We start from the raw sequence: 19,484 nt of genomic DNA, 5'->3' as shown, positions 1-19,484 counted from the left end.
ATGGAAGAGTCTCAAAAGATACCTCCAACAACACGAACGCAGCTTTTCACAGCCCAGTGACAACAATCTCCACTTAAGCAAAGCTTCTTTTGACTTCAGTGAAAAACTTAGCCTGAAAATGGAGGTGCTCGACTGGGTTCTCTTCCTTTTCTTAAAACCTTAATATTCAGAAGTTTGTTTTTTATTTATTTTTACATTTCAGACAGATAGTGATTTTAAGTTATTAACTACTCCAGGGCTATTTGAAAATCAGGCTGGTTATTTTAGATTGAGGTGAGCAAACTTTTTACATCAGGCCCACCTTTTTGTCCCTGCAATTCCCCAGGCCTCCCCAACCTGTCTAATGAATCATTTCTGTTATGGTCGTATGGAAAAAAAATAAAACTTCTGGCATGTGCCAGTCTAAGTGAGTCAGCAACATAAACTGCAATGGTGCAAGGACAATGCACACAATGGGAAACAGGATACTCACTATACAGAGGGAGGCAAAGTATGTGTGAAGAGCCACCTTCCCCAGCCCTCTCCGGCAGCTATTAAAACAAAAAAATTCACTTGGTTTAAAGAGCCCTCCCAACTCCAGCAGTCCTGGGTAGTTCACGTTACTGTTTCAAGAGCCCATCCCAGCTTAGGAGAAAATAAACAAAAACAACAGAAGCTCCCCCTCTTTTCCTGCCCTCCCAGGCAGTTATTTAAATTAAACAAAAGAAATAAACAAAAGATCAACTTAATTGCACTTAAAAAAAAATCCTGGCATGAAGCAAAACACTCTTTTACATATATTAACATTTTTAACTGCTTCTTCTGGCTACTTTCAGAGAACATGTGGAGTTATTTGTCAAAACACATTGCCGAAAACAGTAACAGGATGAATTTCCCTTCTGTATTACTAGATTGAACTGAAACACTCTTTCTACAGATAAATTCACAAAGGAAGTTAAGTTACACTAGAAGTAAGTCATAACTGTGAGCATAGTCAGTAACTGGGATAATTTATCACAAGTTGTGGTGATCACTAGCAATTTTAAAATCAAGATATGGATGTTTTCTAAAAGTTCTGTTCTAATTCAAACAGGAATTATTTTGAGAAGTTTTATATCCTTTGTCATGCAAGAGGTCAGACTATCCTCTTTCTGGCCTTGGAATCTATGACTCTTGTGGTCACCCCACGCAGGCCACAACCTGAGGAAAAGACCACACAATATGGCTGGAAGGAAATAACAATATGTATCATCCTAGGAATAAATTCATTTGTGGCACATACATGGAAGCCAGTGCTGTACAAGGTGTAGATATAAAAAGCTATTTGTGTGGTAACAGAAGACCCAATGAAATAAAAACCATCTTTCAGGACATTAAAAATGTTCAGCCAGATCCTGAGCTCTGTGGACGTGTCCCAGCTGAGAATCTAGCATGGGATCCTAATCTACACTACAGGGGTCTATGGAAGCACACTTTTTAAAAATGATACACCAAACAGTCTAAATATTGAAGGGCTGCTTGGTACGATTCCCTTCACTGAGCTGGCATCACTGCTTCTCCAGCACCTACGATTGCAGCCCTAGCTTTGGTTTTCTTGCGGCTCACTCTTCCATGCACCAAATGTGCAGGATAGCCATGCATGTGAGACACAGCCGTGCATGGCTCTATGCCCAGGGAGTGGACACGCTGGGGTTAGCACCTGGCTCTACAGCCCATTGCTTTAGCCCACAGACCACTGACCCTCCCACTAGAAGGGTCCTCCAAGCAGTCCTAGCGTGGGCAGCCCCCGCGATGGGACCAGTGTAGGCACCGCCCCCTTGCGTCTGGCCTGAGTCCCACCCCAGTGACTGCGGCCTCATGGGGGAGCTCCAGTCCCATAGCCTTCTCTCTCGAGGCTGGGACTCACTGGCCATAGAGAGGAAGCTTCCAGCTCTCTAGGAACGACGGTTTCTCTTTCCATCACAGTCATTGTCTCTATGGTCTCGTTTCCGGGTGCCGCGGGAGGAAGAGAAGGAAGGTACGGTGGCTGAGAGGGCTCACGCCCCGCTGAAGGCGAACGGTGGCGGGGCTCAGCATGGCGGCGCACCTGAAGAAGCGGGTGTATGAAGAGTTTACGAAGGTGGTGCAGGTAATGAGCAAAGTCTCAAGCCTGGGGGGAGGGGGCGTGGCCCGTGCCCGGACAAGGCGATTCTTGGGCGGCTTGGGGGTTACAGGACAGCCTGCTGGAAGCGTGAGGTCTATCAGCGCGGGGCTTCCCAGTCCCGCCTCGGGCCCGCAGCCAGCTCCTCCTCTCTCCGGCAGCTCAGAGGGAAGTGAGCAGCTGCCAGGCAGCCCGGGGGGGTGGGGGGGGGGGGCTGGTTGTGGGGGATGTTGGAGGGCGCAGGGGACTCCCTGGGAATGTATATGTGCGGGGTGGGAGAGCTAGAGGGCCTAGGGGACACCCCCCCCTGTGTGCGTGTTGGGGGCTGGAGAGCTGTGATGGAGCAGCTGGGCCTAGGAGCTAGTGCAGCTGCCCTTAGGCAGGCTCAAACCTGTGACCTCTGAAGCTCATGGCAGGTGCTGCTACAGCTTGAGCTAAAGGCCAGCTGGCTCTCAGCTTGGGCTGTGGAGGACACTTATTCTTTCTCTGTGATGTGGTCAAGGTACCACTACATGAGATTGTTAACCACACTGAGGTGTATGGGTTACATTAGGAGCCCTAGGTCTTTTTTCTGCTCTGAGGCCTTGCCTTATGCCAAGGATTTGCCCAACAGCAGCAGCATGAGGAGATCTCGGCGAAGAAGCTGCGTCTGACCAAGCCCAGTAAATCGGCAGCGCTCCACGTAGATCTGTGTAAGGCCACTTCACCGGCGGATGCTCTGCAGTATCTGCTTCAATTCGCCAGGAAACCGGTGGAGGCTGAAAGTGTGGAGGGAGTTGTCAGAATCTTGCTGGAGCATTATTACAAGGTACAGAAAATAGGGTCGGGTGAGCAACCTGCGTGGCACTTAGAGCTGCAGGAAATGGAAGCAGTTTGCTATGGTGTTTTTTCCTCACCTGGTTGTTTTTGGAGAGATGTGTGGCTCAAGTGTTTGGTAGCAGAATCTGGAGTTCCTAGGAGTATGTTGGGTTTTGGCGTGAACCTTAGTCTTCTGCTAATGCTCTAAAAGTAGCTGTATAAATAATGCTTTGAAGTTGCTGCTTGGGATCTGAAATTTAGGGAGGGGGGGTGAACTTCAGAGCACCCAGGGGTGATGAACTTTAGGGAGAGGGGATGAACTTCAGAGCACCCTGGCTACTACTGTGTCCCAATGATTCCCATCAATCCACTGGGTTTCAAGGTCGTCTGTTACAGGAATCATCAGAGAGGTAGCCGTGTTAGTCTGTACCTTCGAGAACAGCAAGAAGTCTTGTGGCACCTTGTAGACTAACAAATATTTTACAGCATAAGCTTTCATGGGCAAAGACCCGCTTCATCAGATGCATCTTTTGTTACAGCAATACCCTCAAGTTCACCCATCTTTGTTTTTAAACTCCTTGCATTTGTATATAAGCAGTTATAAAATCTGTCAATATTTAGTTGTTTGTCATCAAGTGATTTAACTGAATGGGACTCCTTTTTGTTTGACTTTCTCTTCAGTTCCTACCTATACTTTATCAGCTTCTGTTCGCTTCTCCTTACTAGCATAAGAGTATCCTCTTTAATCCTCCCCTAAGGGATGTAGTTGTTTAAACTGCATGTTCCTCTTCACTTGTTGACTTTCCCCACAGCCTTTAGTTTAAAAGCTTCTCCCCTACCTGTTTAATTTTACATGCCAGCCATCTGGATCTGTTTTGGTTTTGATGGAGCCCATCCATTCTGTATAGATTCTTTGTTTCCCAAAAGTTTTCCCATTCCTTATAAATCTAAATCCCCCCTTCTAAGCACTGCCATTTCATCCATACTGTGAGACGCTGCAGCTCTGCCTAACTGGCCCTGTGCATGGAACTGGGAGCATTTCAAAGAGCGCAATACACGGTTGATTAGCGCTCTGGTCGGCAATTTCAGCAAACAAGCCAAGGAGCAAATTGACATGCAGAATGAACTATAGCAAAGCTCCATTCATCTGATATAATTGGGAATGGGCCCAGATTGGATAATCAAAAATTTCGATAATCTGGAGCATGGGAACCTGTGAGACTACAGTGTTGTCTACTGGCCACAGGAGAGGTCACTTATTTCTGGACTTGTGTGTGCTAGTTGTTTGGTTAATCTGGAGAACTGGATAATGGAGGATCAGATACACAGGGTTCTATCATACATTATCTCTGCAGATTTGTCCCTAAGGGTTGAACTCTGTGGAGATACAAAATTTGTATCCATAGCCAATCCATGAGCTTCATACGTGATCTGCAGATATAAAGTAAATATCCACAGATGTGTAGGTTCTGGTTATAAATTTTGGCTCTGCATCCATTCATGATCCACAATCGTGGTCTGCGGATATCCACGGATTTGTGAGGCTCTATTAAATGTCATGGTTGAGTCATACTAGCAGGGCAGTGTGTAGGAAGCTCGCAAAGCTGCTCTCTTGTCTCTGCTGTACCAGCTCTGGGGACATTCTAGTTCAGACTCTAGGCTGTCTGTTTGGCCCTTGTTTCCAGTTCGTAGCTTACTAGGAAATAAACAGTCCCCCAATCCTTTTTCAGGTCTGTTCTGTATGTTCAGACTTCGTTGTGAATGATAGATCTGCGCTGCAAACTGAAACTTTGCTTCTGAACATCCTCATGATGTTTCTCTTTTTACGTCATAATTATTCCCCTGTTGATGAAATCACAAGGGGAATCGCATTGGTCATTTTCAACCTACTACTCTGATATCTGTCACGGCATGACATGCAGAACAATACTTCTGGGATCTAATTTTGTGAATTCCATTGAGTCTTACCAAGTTATGTTTGAGATTCCTGTTACAACAGCTTTTACTCCCTTTCCAAGGTGCTTTGTTGAAGACTGTATCTTGCACTCTGTATGTATGTGCTCGTGTTGAGAGACCTTGTTCCAAAACTGTCATCAAAAGCATTAGCAACCATACCAAGATGGTGACTGCTACATGAATACCTAGATAGGTTGTTCATCTCAACATGCATCTTTCTGCTTTCTCTCATGTGTTATCTGTACATCTATCCCACATTGAACTCGGGTTAAGATTTTTAAGCCATATTGCTTTATTTCTACACTTGTACACTGGGATGCCAGGTGAGACTGTTTGGTGGCTTTTCCCTTACTTTTTATTGAAGTCTTGATGGAAACTTCTTTTCCAAGAATGACTTTCCAACAAATTGATGGAATATGTAACATAAGGAACCAAATATATCCTGGCCACATTCCGAGCAAGTCAATGTGACAGATTTCCCATAATGTGAATTTCTCTTCTTCATCTTTCAGAGGCAACAGTTGCATGAAATATGTCTGGGAAGAATCACTATCATTCCTTAGAATAAGGTTGGATAGCCTCTTTCAGAGTGTTACCCATCCATTGTCCAACTGAGTGTCCTGCTGACATCTTGTTAGGAGGCACAAGGCAACATCTGATTGTTTTAATTGGGCAGCAAAAAGGCAGATGAAATTTTATGAAGACAATACCAGATAACCTACATGGTTAAGTCCAAACCTAGGGTCTGATCTTTTATGCACTCTACAGCCACAACTGGGACAAGATTTTGAGAAGTGTTCGGACACAATAGTTTGCACTGTGGTGTTGTGGCCAGATACTCCAAAGAACTGAATACCCAACATGCAATGCTCTTTTCATAATCCTGTCACTTATTTAGATGCCTAAATGGAAATGATAATGTTTAGAAAATTTGGCCCATAAGAGCTCCAAGTTGGTTGCAGTTGAGCTTCGTAGACCCTTTTTGTGATTCGCCGACCTGGTGAGGAGTAGGAAAAGGTCTGTTTTCCTAATCCACTGCTTAGGGGTGGGGAAGCAGAGAGAAACACCTCAGAAATTTGTATTTGTTTAAAATAAACTTTGCAAGAATCATTCATGTATGTTTTAAAAAGACCTTTATTTGAAATTGTTAATTTCACTTAAATCAAGGTTAATGTATCTTATTATATGAGAACATGGGAGGTATTAGAAATTTATGTGAGCGTGTAGTGTATTCTTGAAAATCTGTTTCTCACATTATGGAGGTAAGTAGTTGAGTTGTACTGCATATTGCCAGAGTGTTCAGCATTTATTCTTCATGGCATAGGTTGGTCTCCTGCTAGCATTATCAAGTAATTGCTTACCATTACCATATTGCATTTTGGAGAGGATGCTTCTGAAGCCTCTGCCATTGGCCAGTGTTTCAGGCAGAACATTAAACCATGGAATCCCATTAATGTGCAATGTTAGTGAAGTTACAGTGTTCAAGGGGCTATGATTGCTTGGCTTCATAATGGAACCCTTGTTAGAGTTCTTGTCTCCAAAGGCTAAGTTAGATTTCTGTTGCGCCTGTATGGTAAATTTCTAACCATGATGTGTAAATTTCTAACTCTGCAGTCTCCAGACAGTCTGAATCAGTAACTCAGAAATATAGACTATTACTAATTTAAATAATGTGTTAATTTTGACACCTAATGATGATGACCTGATTATTACCAGAAATTTTCACTGCTAAGTAAATTGACAGAAATCCATAATTGATACACAAATGTGTCTATGGGTACAATGAGGAAGTTTTCTCCTTTATACAGAGACAGAAGACAAACATCTCCCCTGTGCTAAACCCCAAACTAGCTTTGGACATGTTCCAGGTGACAAAACTCCTTACCCCCTCTACCTGCCTTCAAAAATTCTCCATCGTTTTCATCAATAATTGTTACAGAACATTTGTGTTCATCAGTAAAAAGCTCTCCTGCATGCTTCAAACTGAAACCATTTGAGTCATCTGAATTTAGTATCAAAATAATGGAATGCTTTTTATCAGAGCACTTAGTCATTTCATATTCAGCGAAATATTTTGGAACATTCTGGAAGTTGCTAGGGAAATCTCAATATGCCATCAAATTTGGAATTGCTGTGTTGTAATAATTAGAGCAGGTGAGGAAGTTGCTGCAGACTTGATGACCATGATTTTTTGCTGTATGTGGGTCCTGGCCTGTGTTCACTATTTTATGACCTTTAAGCTGAGAAGAGAGCAGAAGAGACCATCACTTCTTTTATCTCTAGGAGAATGATGCCTCTGTGAGATTGAAGATTGCTTCCTTGCTGGGTTTGTTATCGAAGACAGTAGGATTTTCTCCAGACTGCATTATGGATGATGCCATTAACACGCTTCAAAATGAGAGTAAGTCACACATCAGACCCAGTTTGAAATAGAGGAAGAATCCTGTAGACTTTGTACAGCCTAAGTGTATGAGTTTGGGATTATTGTTGAGAGGTAACATTTTCCCCTCATCTCCATTCCCTATTTTTAGGATCAGTGGAAGACCTTATCATGACATTCTCGGGGCAAAAGAGGTTTTCAGCATCACTGTTTATCTTCACTGTAAAGCAGCAAACATTACAGAGAATATGTTCCTGCTGCAGAATCTCAGAGCCGTTGTTTTTTAATTGCTCAGTTTTGGGGGCTGGCCTTGTTTGTGAGTGGAATGCTGTAATGGAATCTTTGCTCACCTGTGCTGCAGAATAAGGCCCAACATTTGTTTTTCAATTTTCACAGAAATACCATTCCACTAGAACTGGTGTCTTAAGAGGGTGAAGGAGAAATCGCCCCCCATTTCTGACTGTAACAGTCTGTTTTAATTTTAGAAGAATTTCATTCCTCCAAGCAATTTAGGTAAAAAATATTCTTTGGGGGGTAGAGAATCACAGGTTACCAGGTTCATGTAGGAACACTAGTTCAGTTGACACAGGGACTTTTAGGCACTTTTGGACATTGCACCCCATGAAGACAGTATTTATGGAGTACGTACAGTGGTATATCACTACCTACATTGCAGGTAAACTGAGATCTCTGTAGGCTCATGAAATTAATATAGAGATACATATACAAATTAATATAGAGATCTGCCTTCTTTGACAGAGTCCCACCAAGTTCTTGCTCAGCTGCTGGATACCTTGTTGGTGATTGGAAGGAAACTCACAGAGAATCCGGCTGTCAGAATGAGACTGCTAGATGTAGCTTGCAAGGTAATGTAGTATTACTGATGAAGTAAATGTGTTTAAAATGCTAAATTCTGCTCCCAGATACTCAGGCAGCTTGTGCTGAAATCAAAGGAAGTTACATGAACATATCTGGCACAAGAGTTTCACTCTAACTTTTAAATATGCTTCATGGATGTTCTCAGAATTCTTATGGTTTGCAATGTAAAAAATCTACATTAAAAAAAGTATCCAATACACTGAAACCCTCTACATCTGAATTAATGAGACTCTTGCAACCCCAAAATAGTAGGAATTTCCTACCTGTTAAAATCATATTCATATTAGTTTTCATACTTTCCAATCTGACAGCGGCACTGCTAGGGGAAGGCAGGGAGACGGGACTCTTAGCCTGCCTAGCTGCCCGCATCTGTAGGCAGCTAGGCAGGCTGACAGCTGTAAGCAGTTTCATGTTTTGCCTAAGTCATGTTAAAGTGAGTTACACACAACTCGAAGTGTGCATTTTGAGGGTTTACTGTACATTTAGAACAAAACACAGACTTTTTGGAGATTTTATCTTAAGTGAAACAGTTTACTGCTTCAAAGGATAAAATACTAAGAAAAACATTTCTTATTCTATCCCATCGCCCAGTATTTGACAGACTCCTCCCATGGCGTCCGAAATAAGTGCCTCCAGCTAATTGGCTCTCTTGGATCTGTGGAAAAAGGTGCCATAAAGGAAGCCGAAAGCTTGGCTACCAAAGATGTCCAGAAGATAATAGGGGACCACTTTAATGACCAGGACCCTCGTGTTAGGACTGCTGCTATCAAAGCTATGGTAACTGCTTAAGTGCTGCTGCAAACGTACATGTTTCCTTGAGTTACTCCTCATACGTTTAAGCTGTTCTAAATTGAGCCAGAGTGTAAAATGCTGGCCAATACTGACCACTCCAACTGAGGCTTGTTGAAATATAGGATCAGAAGGTTACATTACTACAGTAACTTGAAAAATCCAAGAGAAAGTTTATGCTTAAAAATATTAATTGATGTTCAGCAATTGGTAGTAAGGCAAACCTTTTTCCATCTGGGGATGGAGAATATTCAAATAAACACTTCTAAACTTCTGAAAAAGAGGCAGCATTTATTACAGGATTTCAGTGGGGTCTGGTTGGGCTATCTGTTTGGTAGAAGTTGCTCTTTTACTCAATTTTGGTTGTATTTTTAATGGCTCTTTTTGCAGTTGTATTTTTATGATTAAATTGAATGTCCAAAGCTAGATTCTTATTACTAAGAGAATTTACTATCACAGCACAAAAGCCTCCAGCGTTCAGTGGCTTTACACCAGAAAGCACTATTTAGAAGCACTGATAAACCTGGGCCATGACTACTTTGCTACCGTATTAATACTTTTTCCTTGGTTTGTAAGTTTTTGTCTGCAGAGGGCTGTCTAAAAAGAAATACTTTTCTTTTAGATGACAGCCTACTGGATAGCCTTCCCATGTAGAGGAACATATATAATTCTGTCTTACTGTTTATACTTCAGAAACTCATACAGAGCTATAGTATTCTATGTAGAAATTGTCTGTGGTCGCTAAAGAATTTTCTCTAGCTTTTCTGGGTCAGTAGTTGAGAATGTTTTCAGGACAAGATTTTGTTGAGAATTCATGTTGTCAAGCACAACTTTTCAGTACACTGGAGAAAGCTAAGGCTATTGGAAGCACCAATGTATAAACCAAATATGATGGAGACAAACTGTGGTATAAAGTCTTAATAATTATTTATTATAATAAGATCAGAATATTTAATTCACCAGAGGCTATGAAATGGTTGAACATAGCAGAGAATCAACTACTATAATAAGCCGTTAATATGGGATTTAAGTCAATGATAATCAAATGTCTGAGAAAATAGCAATGAAAATTGACTGTCTTATTTAAAACCATGTGGTAATGAATCTGATTATTTTTCTCCTTTTTATAGCTGCAGCTACATGAAAGAGGATTAAAATTGCAGCAGATTATTTATAGTCAGGTAATGCCTTATTAAATATTGTGCAGGCTCCTTCTTTGTTTCTGTGACAAAGTAGTTGAAAAGGAGAAGAAGTATGTTCAAGTAGAGTGAGGCTATGGCAGGATGTAATTTGTTTTCCCAGTATGTGGTCAGGTTGTGTACGTTGGGGTGTGCAAAGTGGGGGGTGGGCCCCCTCATGGGGGCATGAAATTTTATATGTGGGGGGTGCAGCATGATTGGCTGCTGTGTCTCAGGCTCATCCATCTAATTAAAAGTGTGAAATATGTTACTGGTTTTATATCTGTGTATTCACATGTATGTACCAACTAATAACGTTTTTACATTTTGCATACTTATTTTATTACATGTGCCAAAGAGAGGTTTTTTTCATATGAACCTAAGGGAAATTTCCATCGGTTTGGATTACAGTAGACAGGTTGCAGGGGCAGGGGAGCTCTGCCAATTGCAGAGACAAAAAGGTGGGGCTTGACGTAAAAAGTTTGCTCGCCCCGGTGTATGTCATTGGCTTTAATTGCCTTAGCCTGAACATGCAAGTGTTTTTGAAACTCTTAATTTTCTCAGCTGCAGTAGGTCAGACAGGTATGCTTACTTTTGCTGGAGGAGGGAGAGGGTTGGGGAAAGGGTAAGGCATTTTAGTAATAATGGTGCTGATCCTGCAGTCTAATTTGTGCAAGTGAAACCTTGCACACATGCAGAGTTTTTAAAACATTGCATGGCCTGAGCCCAGGATGTCTAAAAGATTGTCTAAAGTTCCAGGACAAAGATGCTGATTTACAATTGTGCTCCTCTGGCATAATGGAACTCTCTACAGTAAGAGTAAAGCTCATCTGTGCAGGATGGAGAACTTTCTCCAGGGATCTGCAATGGTAGAATGAACTTTCCCAAGAGCCAAATACCGTCACAGACCTTCTGATTTCTGCTCCTAGTGCAAAGTACATTTTTGATCTGTTGTCTTGTGTAAACTCATAGCACCAGGCACATGTGGGGGTGGAGAGGAACCCTACCAAAACAAGATACTTTGCTGCATGTGGTTTGTCCTTTGAAGAGAGGATGAGCGAACAGACAACGTGTGGCAGGTCTGGTGTGACTAGGTTGAGCTAGCCAAATACATTTTGATTTGTAACCTGACCTAGCTGGTATGTGATAAAAGTACAGATTCTGTAAGAGAGTTCAATGGAAACTTAAAAGTAAGTCTGGTTCAGAGGTTTAAGACTAATATTTGGAAACCTTCATTTCAGGCTTGCAAATTGCTTTCAGATGATTATGAACAGGTACGCAGTGCTGCAGTTCAGTTGATATGGGTCCTCAGTCAGCTGTATCCTGAGAGGTAAGTGCTGTATTCAGACTGATTCAGGAAATTTTATGCAGGAGGGGAATAATAAACAGGCTAGTTCCGAAGGTTTTGTCTTTGACAAGTGCCTTATAGTGGTTTGAAAAGCTGTGTTTATTAAATACTTATAGCCTGATAAGCTAGAAGGGGATGGACATATGGTGCTAGATGACTTTTTTTTTTTTGTTCCTAAGATTCCTTGTCTTATACAATAGTAGTGCAGTACTGTTTATTTCAGGGGCCTTCAAAGTCTCAGCACAGTGACTTATGTTTGTACCTTTGTCTTGTTCAGCATTGTACCAATTCCTTCTTCCAATGAAGAAATTCGCTTAGTTGATGATGCATTTGGAAAAATATGTCACATGGTTAGTGATGGCTCCTGGGTGGTGAGAGTGCAAGCTGCTAAGCTTTTGGTAAGTTTCCCTGTTAATCTCATGTCTTCTTGTTAGAAGGTTGCAGTATGTTACTGTTTTTGCCTCTGTTTGGGGAAAAAAGGTTATGAGGAGAGTATTAATAGTCTCTTTCTTCACTGGATTTACTGCTTGATGCTGTGTCTGATGTCAGTGTCTAGCTAAACTGATTTCTACCACAATATTGAGGCAGTTCAGGGGGAGACAGGTGTGAGAGATGGAGCTGGTATATGTGCAGAACCATTCAAAAATAGCTTCCAAGCTGGGGATTCACAGCTGTTTTATTCTTTGTAGAGAATGGACTCCCCAGCATGAAGTGTTATTTATGGCCCCCAACTTCAAGCCCAGACATTTAGATTTCTAACTAGGACCAACTATAGAGAGAGAGTGGGGTGCAATAATGAATTTATATGTGGATAGTCAAACTTTTAAAAGTTCCTAAGTACTGCAGTGATAAGCACTATATAAGCTCCTTGGTCACTTGTGCTGAGGTGGGTCTATTAGCAGATTTTATTCTCTTACTTTCATAACCATCTTGGTTCTTCACATAATGTTTTATTTTCCCCCAGGGATCTATGCAGCAAGTTAGTTCCCATTTCTTGGAGCAGACACTTGACAAGAAGCTGATGTCAGATTTGAGGGTATGTGTGTGTGTGTGTGTGTGTGTGTATATATACATTTAATTTGATTATGTTTTCATACCAACCCCCACCCCACCCCACCCCACACGCATACTGATATAGCACAACAGGTATGTTAAAGATGAACACTTTTGTTTATCGTGTCCATGCCTCAGGGCAACTGAGAACTGATTGATTGTGACAGGCTGACTTTAACAGAGAATGAAGCCTAAACTACTTCAGTTTTTTCATAGAATTATGTATGACTAGGGTTGGAAGAAGCCTCAGGAGCTCATCTAGTCCAACTCTAGGCTCAAAACAGGACCAATCACAACTAGAGAAATTTTATGTTCTTGTAATATATTCTTTAGGCTTTTTGGGTGCGTCTACACTAGCCAGCTACTTCGAAGTAGCTGGCACAATGTCGAAATAGCACGTGTCATGTCTACACGTGCCATGCGCTATTTCGATGTTGAAATCGACGTTAGGCGGTGAGACGTTGAAATCGCTATTCCTATCCAAAGATGGGAATAGCGCCCTACTTCGACGTTCAGTGTCAAAGTAGGGTGTGTGTAGGCGATCCGCATCCTGTTACATTGAAATAACGGGGTCCTCCATGGCGGCCATCAGCTGAGGGGTTGAGAGATGCCCTGTCCAGCACCTGCAGGGCTCTGTGGTCGCCGCATGCAGCAGCCCTTAGCCCAGGGCTTCTGGCGGCGGCGGTGGCTGCTGCTGCTGCTGCTGCTGCTGCAGCTGGGGTCCATGCTGTGTGCACGGGGTCTGCAACCAGTTGTCAGCTCTGTGGACCTTGTGCTGTGCAGGCCGAGTGTGTCTGGGAGGGGCCCTTTAAGGGAGCAGTTTGCTCTTGCCCCAGAAGGGCTAGTCCAGCCTGCGACCCCATCCACAGGTTTTGCTGGCCGCTTATTTCGATGGAGAGTGGTTGTGTATGTGTGGACGCTCCGGATTTCCTTCCAGGGCGGCTCCTTTCGACATTCCCCGTTGCTAATTCGACATTGAATGTCGACAGCACCAGCCCTGGAGGTCATGTAGATGATATGCGTCGAAGTAGCCTATTTCAATGTTCTTACTTCAAAATAGGCTACTTTGACGTAGTGTGCTAGTGTAGACTTAGCCTTTGGGTTTCACTGAGAAGAGAGAGGGGTTAACATACATTCTTAACACCATCTTTTAGAGATTCTCTTATTTGTTATGAGCAGAAAGATTGTGTTCAAGTTTTGGGAATATGATACATCACAAGATCTTACAGGATCTGCTTGGTAGTCATGTCAAATTACTCAGTGGTTATAATTCGGACTCTTTTAATATCCTGACCTTGCAGTTGATTCATGTAATGACCTTGGGCAAAATCCTTCTCTTTGTCTTGTTTTTTCCGTCTACAGAATTGAGAGAAGACATCCATATATCACAAGGATGATGAGGCTAAATTGGCTAATTATTAAAGTATGATGAGATCCTTGATTGACTAGAAATTGAATGTAAGGCTTTGTATATGTACTGGGAAAATGAAGTGCATTAAGAAATGGATAGACATTTTGATTAACACATGGTCTCATGCCACTTAGTATTTAATATAGAGAGACAATCATATTAAAGTAGTATGGTTTAACTGCAATTTAGTAGGGGTAACCACAGAATCATGTTTAATGATAATATGTAACATGGTTTAATTAATATATCCTTTTCCCAGTATAAACAAAGCACAAAATATTGAGTAACTTTCACATAGGAGGAGGGTAGCTTTCATATCTCTTAGCAATTACATCTCTTCCTCCTATCAGTGTTGAAGCCTCTTGCTACATTTTGTTATGGAACTAGAGCAAACCAGTTAATTCATCAAAGTTCCACTAGCCTTTATAATACACTTGGATTGTAATCAGAGTATTTGTTTGCACAGAGGAAGCGCACTGCACATGAACGAGCCAAAGAGCTCTACAGCTCTGGGGAATTTTCAAGTGGCAGAAAATGGGGTGATGATGCACCTAAAGAAGAAATAGACACAGGTGCTGTGAACTTGATTGAATCTGGCGCTTGTGGGGCTTTTGTTCATGGCCTGGAAGATGAAATGTATGGTAAGTGTTAACTTTGTACATGGCAACAAAAGAAAGGAGGATCTGAATGTAAAGTCCGTAGCATACAGGATAAGGTAGCCGTCCAGAATTCATGTGTCCCAAAACAGATTCCTTTTTTTTTTTTTTTTTTTGGTTTATTCTAACAATTGATTAATATACTTCAAGGTTTTTTTTGTTTTGTTTTTTCCCTTTTAACATCTTGTGAGGGTGAGCAAATAGATTTTTTTCCTGCTTGCAAAATAGTCATGATATTACAAGGCTGAATTAATGTTAGCTCAGCCCTTTGGATAGGCAGAGCATTCTGTGATAGTGTACCCTGAAATCAGTAACTTTTATAAGTAGTTAATTTTGTTGAGTTAATTTAGTTAAAAGGTTTTACTGTGGTGGTATTTTTGCAGTTAATCAGAAGCATCAGGAATCACCCCGTGTTTTTCAGGAACTATAGATCTAACATGGTACATTTTTAAGTTTTAATGCCATGTTTTTGAATGGAAAAATAGAAGTATCTTAACAGGTCAGATTAAGTTGTGTTTTTTTTTCTTTTATGATCACCGTACACAAATGCTTGCAGAAACCAGATAAGAGAGTGGTTTTTTCCCTCATTTAATGAATTACATGCAGAGATATTTCAGATACCCAGGGCATTTTTATAACATGAATACATGTTGGCTCTTTGACCTTCCCTCCTGGTCTTTCCAGAAATACACATTTTACTGATACACAGGATACTTCTTTCCTTCTATGGAGGGATCACAAAGCTCTAAACAAAAAAGGTTCAATTCTGCTGTTGAAGCACACTCACCCTGAGGTGAAATGTGACTTTTCAGCAGTACATGAAGAACTACACAGCAAGCGAAGAAAGGATGTGAAGATATGGTAGACAGTTGAAATGGCAGGAAGACTACAGGGAGACAAAATGTAATCATCCAGACTGTTCTGTGACCAAGATTATGACCCCACTCCTGCAAAGTATGCCATGGCTCTCTAATAATTAACCTGTTTTCGTGTCTCACCTGAAAATACCTCTAGTATCACTTGCAAATGGTCTTGTGCTGTTCAGAACTGATAGTTAGAGTTAATGAATTCTACCTAACTGAACCACCAGGGCATCTCTAGGTGTTCATTAGTGGGCTCCTATCAGAAGCCTGACCTTTGCATAGTTTGAGGGTTGTCTGCTATGTAATATTACTTTTGATCAGAATTTATTAATAATCCTAAATAAGATTTTTTCCCCCTTCTTTCAGAAGTTCGGATTGCTGCAGTTGAGGCCCTGTGTATGCTGGCTCAGTCTTCACCTTCTTTTGCAGAGAAATGTCTTGATTTTCTAGTAGATATGTTTAATGATGAGATTGAAGAGGTGAGATTGCAGTCGATTCACACAATGAGAAAAATCTCCAACAATATTACGTTGCGAGAGGACCAGCTCGACACTGTGCTAGCTGTCTTGGAGGCAAGTGTTCTCTTTGGAAAGAGCTTCCCATGTCCACTGCCTTTGATCTCCTAGAATTTATTACTTTTTTTTTGTATGAAGAGTCAAGATATATACCCATATGGAGCATGGTTTAAATGTTCTAAAAGGCTATCTAAAGTTGGGTACTAAAAATTTGAGGCACTTAAAATCACTAGTTAGTTGTGTATATTTCTATACTGATTTATTATGCATGTTATGCCAGCTGAAATGTGGTGATTGATGCTTTATAGAGCATCTCTGATCCTAAAGGATCTTGGAGCACTTTGACTAATACTTTCTAACTTGGTAACTACATCGCTACTTGAGGATCAAAGCATTTGGCCTGCAAATCTTGCCATTTTGCTTAGGTACCTAAAAGTAAATTTAGGGACCTATGTTTGAAAATGTTGGCCTTTGCCTTTACCGTGATGTTTGTTAATATCACTGCTTTTGCCAGATGCTCCTATCATGTCTGTCTCCTCTTCTGCACACTCCATTGTGTGCTGCTTGCTTTTGTTATCAAACTCCTTGTATTTGCTTTCAAGTCTCTGCACAAGCCTGCACTTGTTCTAATGTCTTAACTTTGTGCCTCCCAACCATGAGAATAACCAGCCTTTTATAATCTTCTCCTACTTTTTGTTTCTATACCTTCTTCCTTGCTGCTGTGATTCTCTTTTAAGTAGCTCTTTAGAGCACGCTTTCTTTGTGAAGCTTTGTCCGCTCAGCAATCTTAACTTTAAAAAAGTTTGCACAGTCTTTTGATACTTCCAACTTTTGATCACCTATTACGCTATTTGTTTAGTTAGACTGAGATTCTTAATCACAGGAGTCCTGTTTCTTCTCATGCTGTTGGTGTAGAGCAAAACATAAACTTGAGAAAATCCACCCTTCAAATGCAGCTGTCTCTGGAATAGAACACAAAAGCTTTTTAGCAGTACACAGTAACACTATATAAGTACTTGTAAAGAAGATGAATAGTGTGTGCATTTGAAACTGCAAAGTGTCATTTTTCAAACTGGAATTCCACCATGGCGCAAGAGTGAAACACTTCTAACATGGAGGTCCAATACCTCAGTGGTTAGAAGTGTGTGACAAATGACACTTCTGGCAGCAGAGTGCCTCCTGAAGTGTTTCTCTGCATTGAAAGGGGGCTGCAGAATTAACAATCTGGAGTTCCATATTTATTGTCTCATCGGAGTCCAATATCATGCCTTGTACACCTCAAACTTTTAAAAAAATGCCCATGACTGCGAGCCTGTCAATCTTCACCTGGGAATGGAGGACCATGCTGGGCTCCGTTCATCCCACAGAACAGCAGCAGTAACAAATTTTGTAGGCCAGATAAGAAATTTGGTGATGCCTTTGCAAACCTATTTAAGGCTGCCTGGCACATCCTACTTCCACTGCATTAAATGGAGATTTTGCCTGTAGGATCTAACTTCAAGTGCTGAATAAATTGACACTTCTTCCTAAATGGCTAAATGTATTTTTCAGCCATCATCTGCTGGCCATTCAGTAGTTACTCAGCACCTCTAAATATTCACCAGAGACTTTGTGCTGAGGATATCAGTCAGTATATTTATAACTTCAGTCTCTCACAAATGGAGATGATTAGAAGTTTGTGTCCATGAAAGGACACACACATGTAAGTGAGACGTCTTGGCTGAGTTCAAAAGACAAGGCACTTGCTGCAGTCAGGCTGGACTGATGTTGCAGTGGGTTTTGCTGTAACCTAATGTAAACAGACATTGGATTTAGAGACCTTTTGAGAATAATTCTACAAGGCAAGTAAAAGGAATCATAGAATCTTAGGGCTGGAAGGGACCTCAGGAGGCCATCTAGTCCAGCCCCCTGCTTCAAAAATCCAACCATTTAGTACTTCATCTTTTCTTACATCCTCTGTCACTAGGTTACCTCTCTCATCCAGTAACGGCTCCACACCTTCTCTGATAACCCGTTTATTGTTAACATGCCTGTAGAAACCCTTCTTGTTACTCTTCACATCCTTTGCCAGCTGCAGTTCCAATTGTGCTTTCACTTTCCCGATTACTCCCTGGCATTCTGCATCCATAAGTTTATACTCCTCCTTAGTCAACTGTCCACACTTCCATTTCTTAAACGCATCCTTTTAGAGTTTAAGCTGACGAAGGATTTCCCTGTTAAGCCAAGCTGGTTGCCTGCTATGTTTGCATTTCTTATTATGCAGCGGGATGGTGTGTTCCTGTGCCTGTGCCTTCAGTAAGGCTTCTTTAAAATACTGCCAGGTCTCTTGAACATTTTTCCCCTTCATCTTCATTTCCCAAGGGATCCTGCTCATCAGTTCTCTCAGGGAGTCTAAGTCTGCTCTTTTGAAATCGAGGGTCTGTAGTTACTGCTCACCCTTCTTCCTTTTGTCCAGATCCTGAAATCTACGATGTCATGGTCACTGCAGCCCAGGTTTCCACCCACTTCTATTTCTCCTACTAGTTCTTCCCTGTTTGTGAGCAACAGGTCAAGTTGTGCATGGCCCTTGGTTGGTTCCTTCAGCGCTTGTACCAAGAAGTTAACCCCAACATTCTCCAAAAACTTCCTGGATTGTCTGTGTGCTGCTGTATTGGTCTCCCAACAGAATGATTAAAGTCTCCCATGAGAGCCAGGACCTGTGATTTGGAAGCTTCACTTAGCTGTCTGAAGAAATCCTCATCTACCTCATCTCCTTGATCTGGTGGTCTGTAGCAGACACCAACTACAACATCACCTCTGTTACTTCTTCTCTAAGCTTAACCTGAAGACACTCAACTGGATTTTCTCCCTCCTTATACTGGAGCTCTGAGCAATCATACTTCTCCCTAAAAGAGAGAGCAACTTCTCCTTCTCCCCTCTCTGTCGTTCCTAAACGATTTATAACCTTCCATGACCGTGCTCCAGTTATGCGAATCATGCTACCAAGTTTCCATTATTCCAACCACCTCATGCTTCTTTGACTGTGCCAGCGCCTCTAATTCTTCCTGTTTGTTCCTTGGCTTGTGGCATTAGTGTACAAGCATCTTAGAGAAGTGGCTGATTGGCCCACTTTCTCCTCTTCACCCAGGAAACCAGCTTGATTGTTCCTTCCTCCTTTCCCACTTACCTCAGGGCTTGTGTCACCGTCCCCCAACAAATCTAGTTTAAAGTCCTCACTAGGTTTGCAAGCCTGCTCACAAAGATGCTCTTTCCTCTCTTTGTTTGGTGGATCCCATCTGTTCCTAGCAATCTCTGTTCATGAAAGAGAATCCCATGGACAAAGAAACCAAATCCTTCCCGGCTACACCATATGCGCAACCATGCATTTACCTCTGTGATTCAACAATCCCTACATGGACCCCTTCCTTCCACAGGGAGGATAGACGAGAACACCATTTGTGCTCCGTATTCCTTGATCTTCCTTCCTAGGGTTATGTAATCTGCCATGATCTCTTCAAAGTTGCTCTTAGCTGTATCATTGGTTCCTACATGGAGAATCT

General features: G+C 41.8%; 1 protein-coding gene across 2 annotated transcripts in view; it reads left to right on the top strand.

Annotated features, from left to right (window-relative positions):
- The first annotated feature begins 2,003 nt into the window (after positions 1-2,003).
- Positions 2,004-19,484, top strand: part of INTS4 (integrator complex subunit 4) — a 51,851-nt gene continuing 34,370 nt past the window's right edge. For both annotated transcript variants that reach the window (XM_074981242.1, XM_074981249.1), the window contains exons 1-11: positions 2,004-2,107; positions 2,733-2,927; positions 7,157-7,274; positions 8,013-8,119; positions 8,724-8,909; positions 10,052-10,102; positions 11,341-11,429; positions 11,725-11,845; positions 12,412-12,483; positions 14,378-14,552; positions 15,797-16,002. In XM_074981242.1, the coding sequence (XP_074837343.1) occupies positions 2,054-2,107; positions 2,733-2,927; positions 7,157-7,274; positions 8,013-8,119; positions 8,724-8,909; positions 10,052-10,102; positions 11,341-11,429; positions 11,725-11,845; positions 12,412-12,483; positions 14,378-14,552; positions 15,797-16,002 (1,374 nt within the window). In that variant the 5' untranslated portion in view covers positions 2,004-2,053. The remainder of the gene's footprint in view (positions 2,108-2,732; positions 2,928-7,156; positions 7,275-8,012; positions 8,120-8,723; positions 8,910-10,051; positions 10,103-11,340; positions 11,430-11,724; positions 11,846-12,411; positions 12,484-14,377; positions 14,553-15,796; positions 16,003-19,484) is intronic.

Source organism: Carettochelys insculpta, chromosome 1 (assembly GCF_033958435.1).
Source record: "Carettochelys insculpta isolate YL-2023 chromosome 1, ASM3395843v1, whole genome shotgun sequence".
NCBI classification, from domain to species: Eukaryota; Metazoa; Chordata; order Testudines; family Carettochelyidae; genus Carettochelys; species Carettochelys insculpta.
Note: the sequence above shows the minus strand (reverse complement) of the source record. Positions and strands in the feature narration are given on the sequence as shown.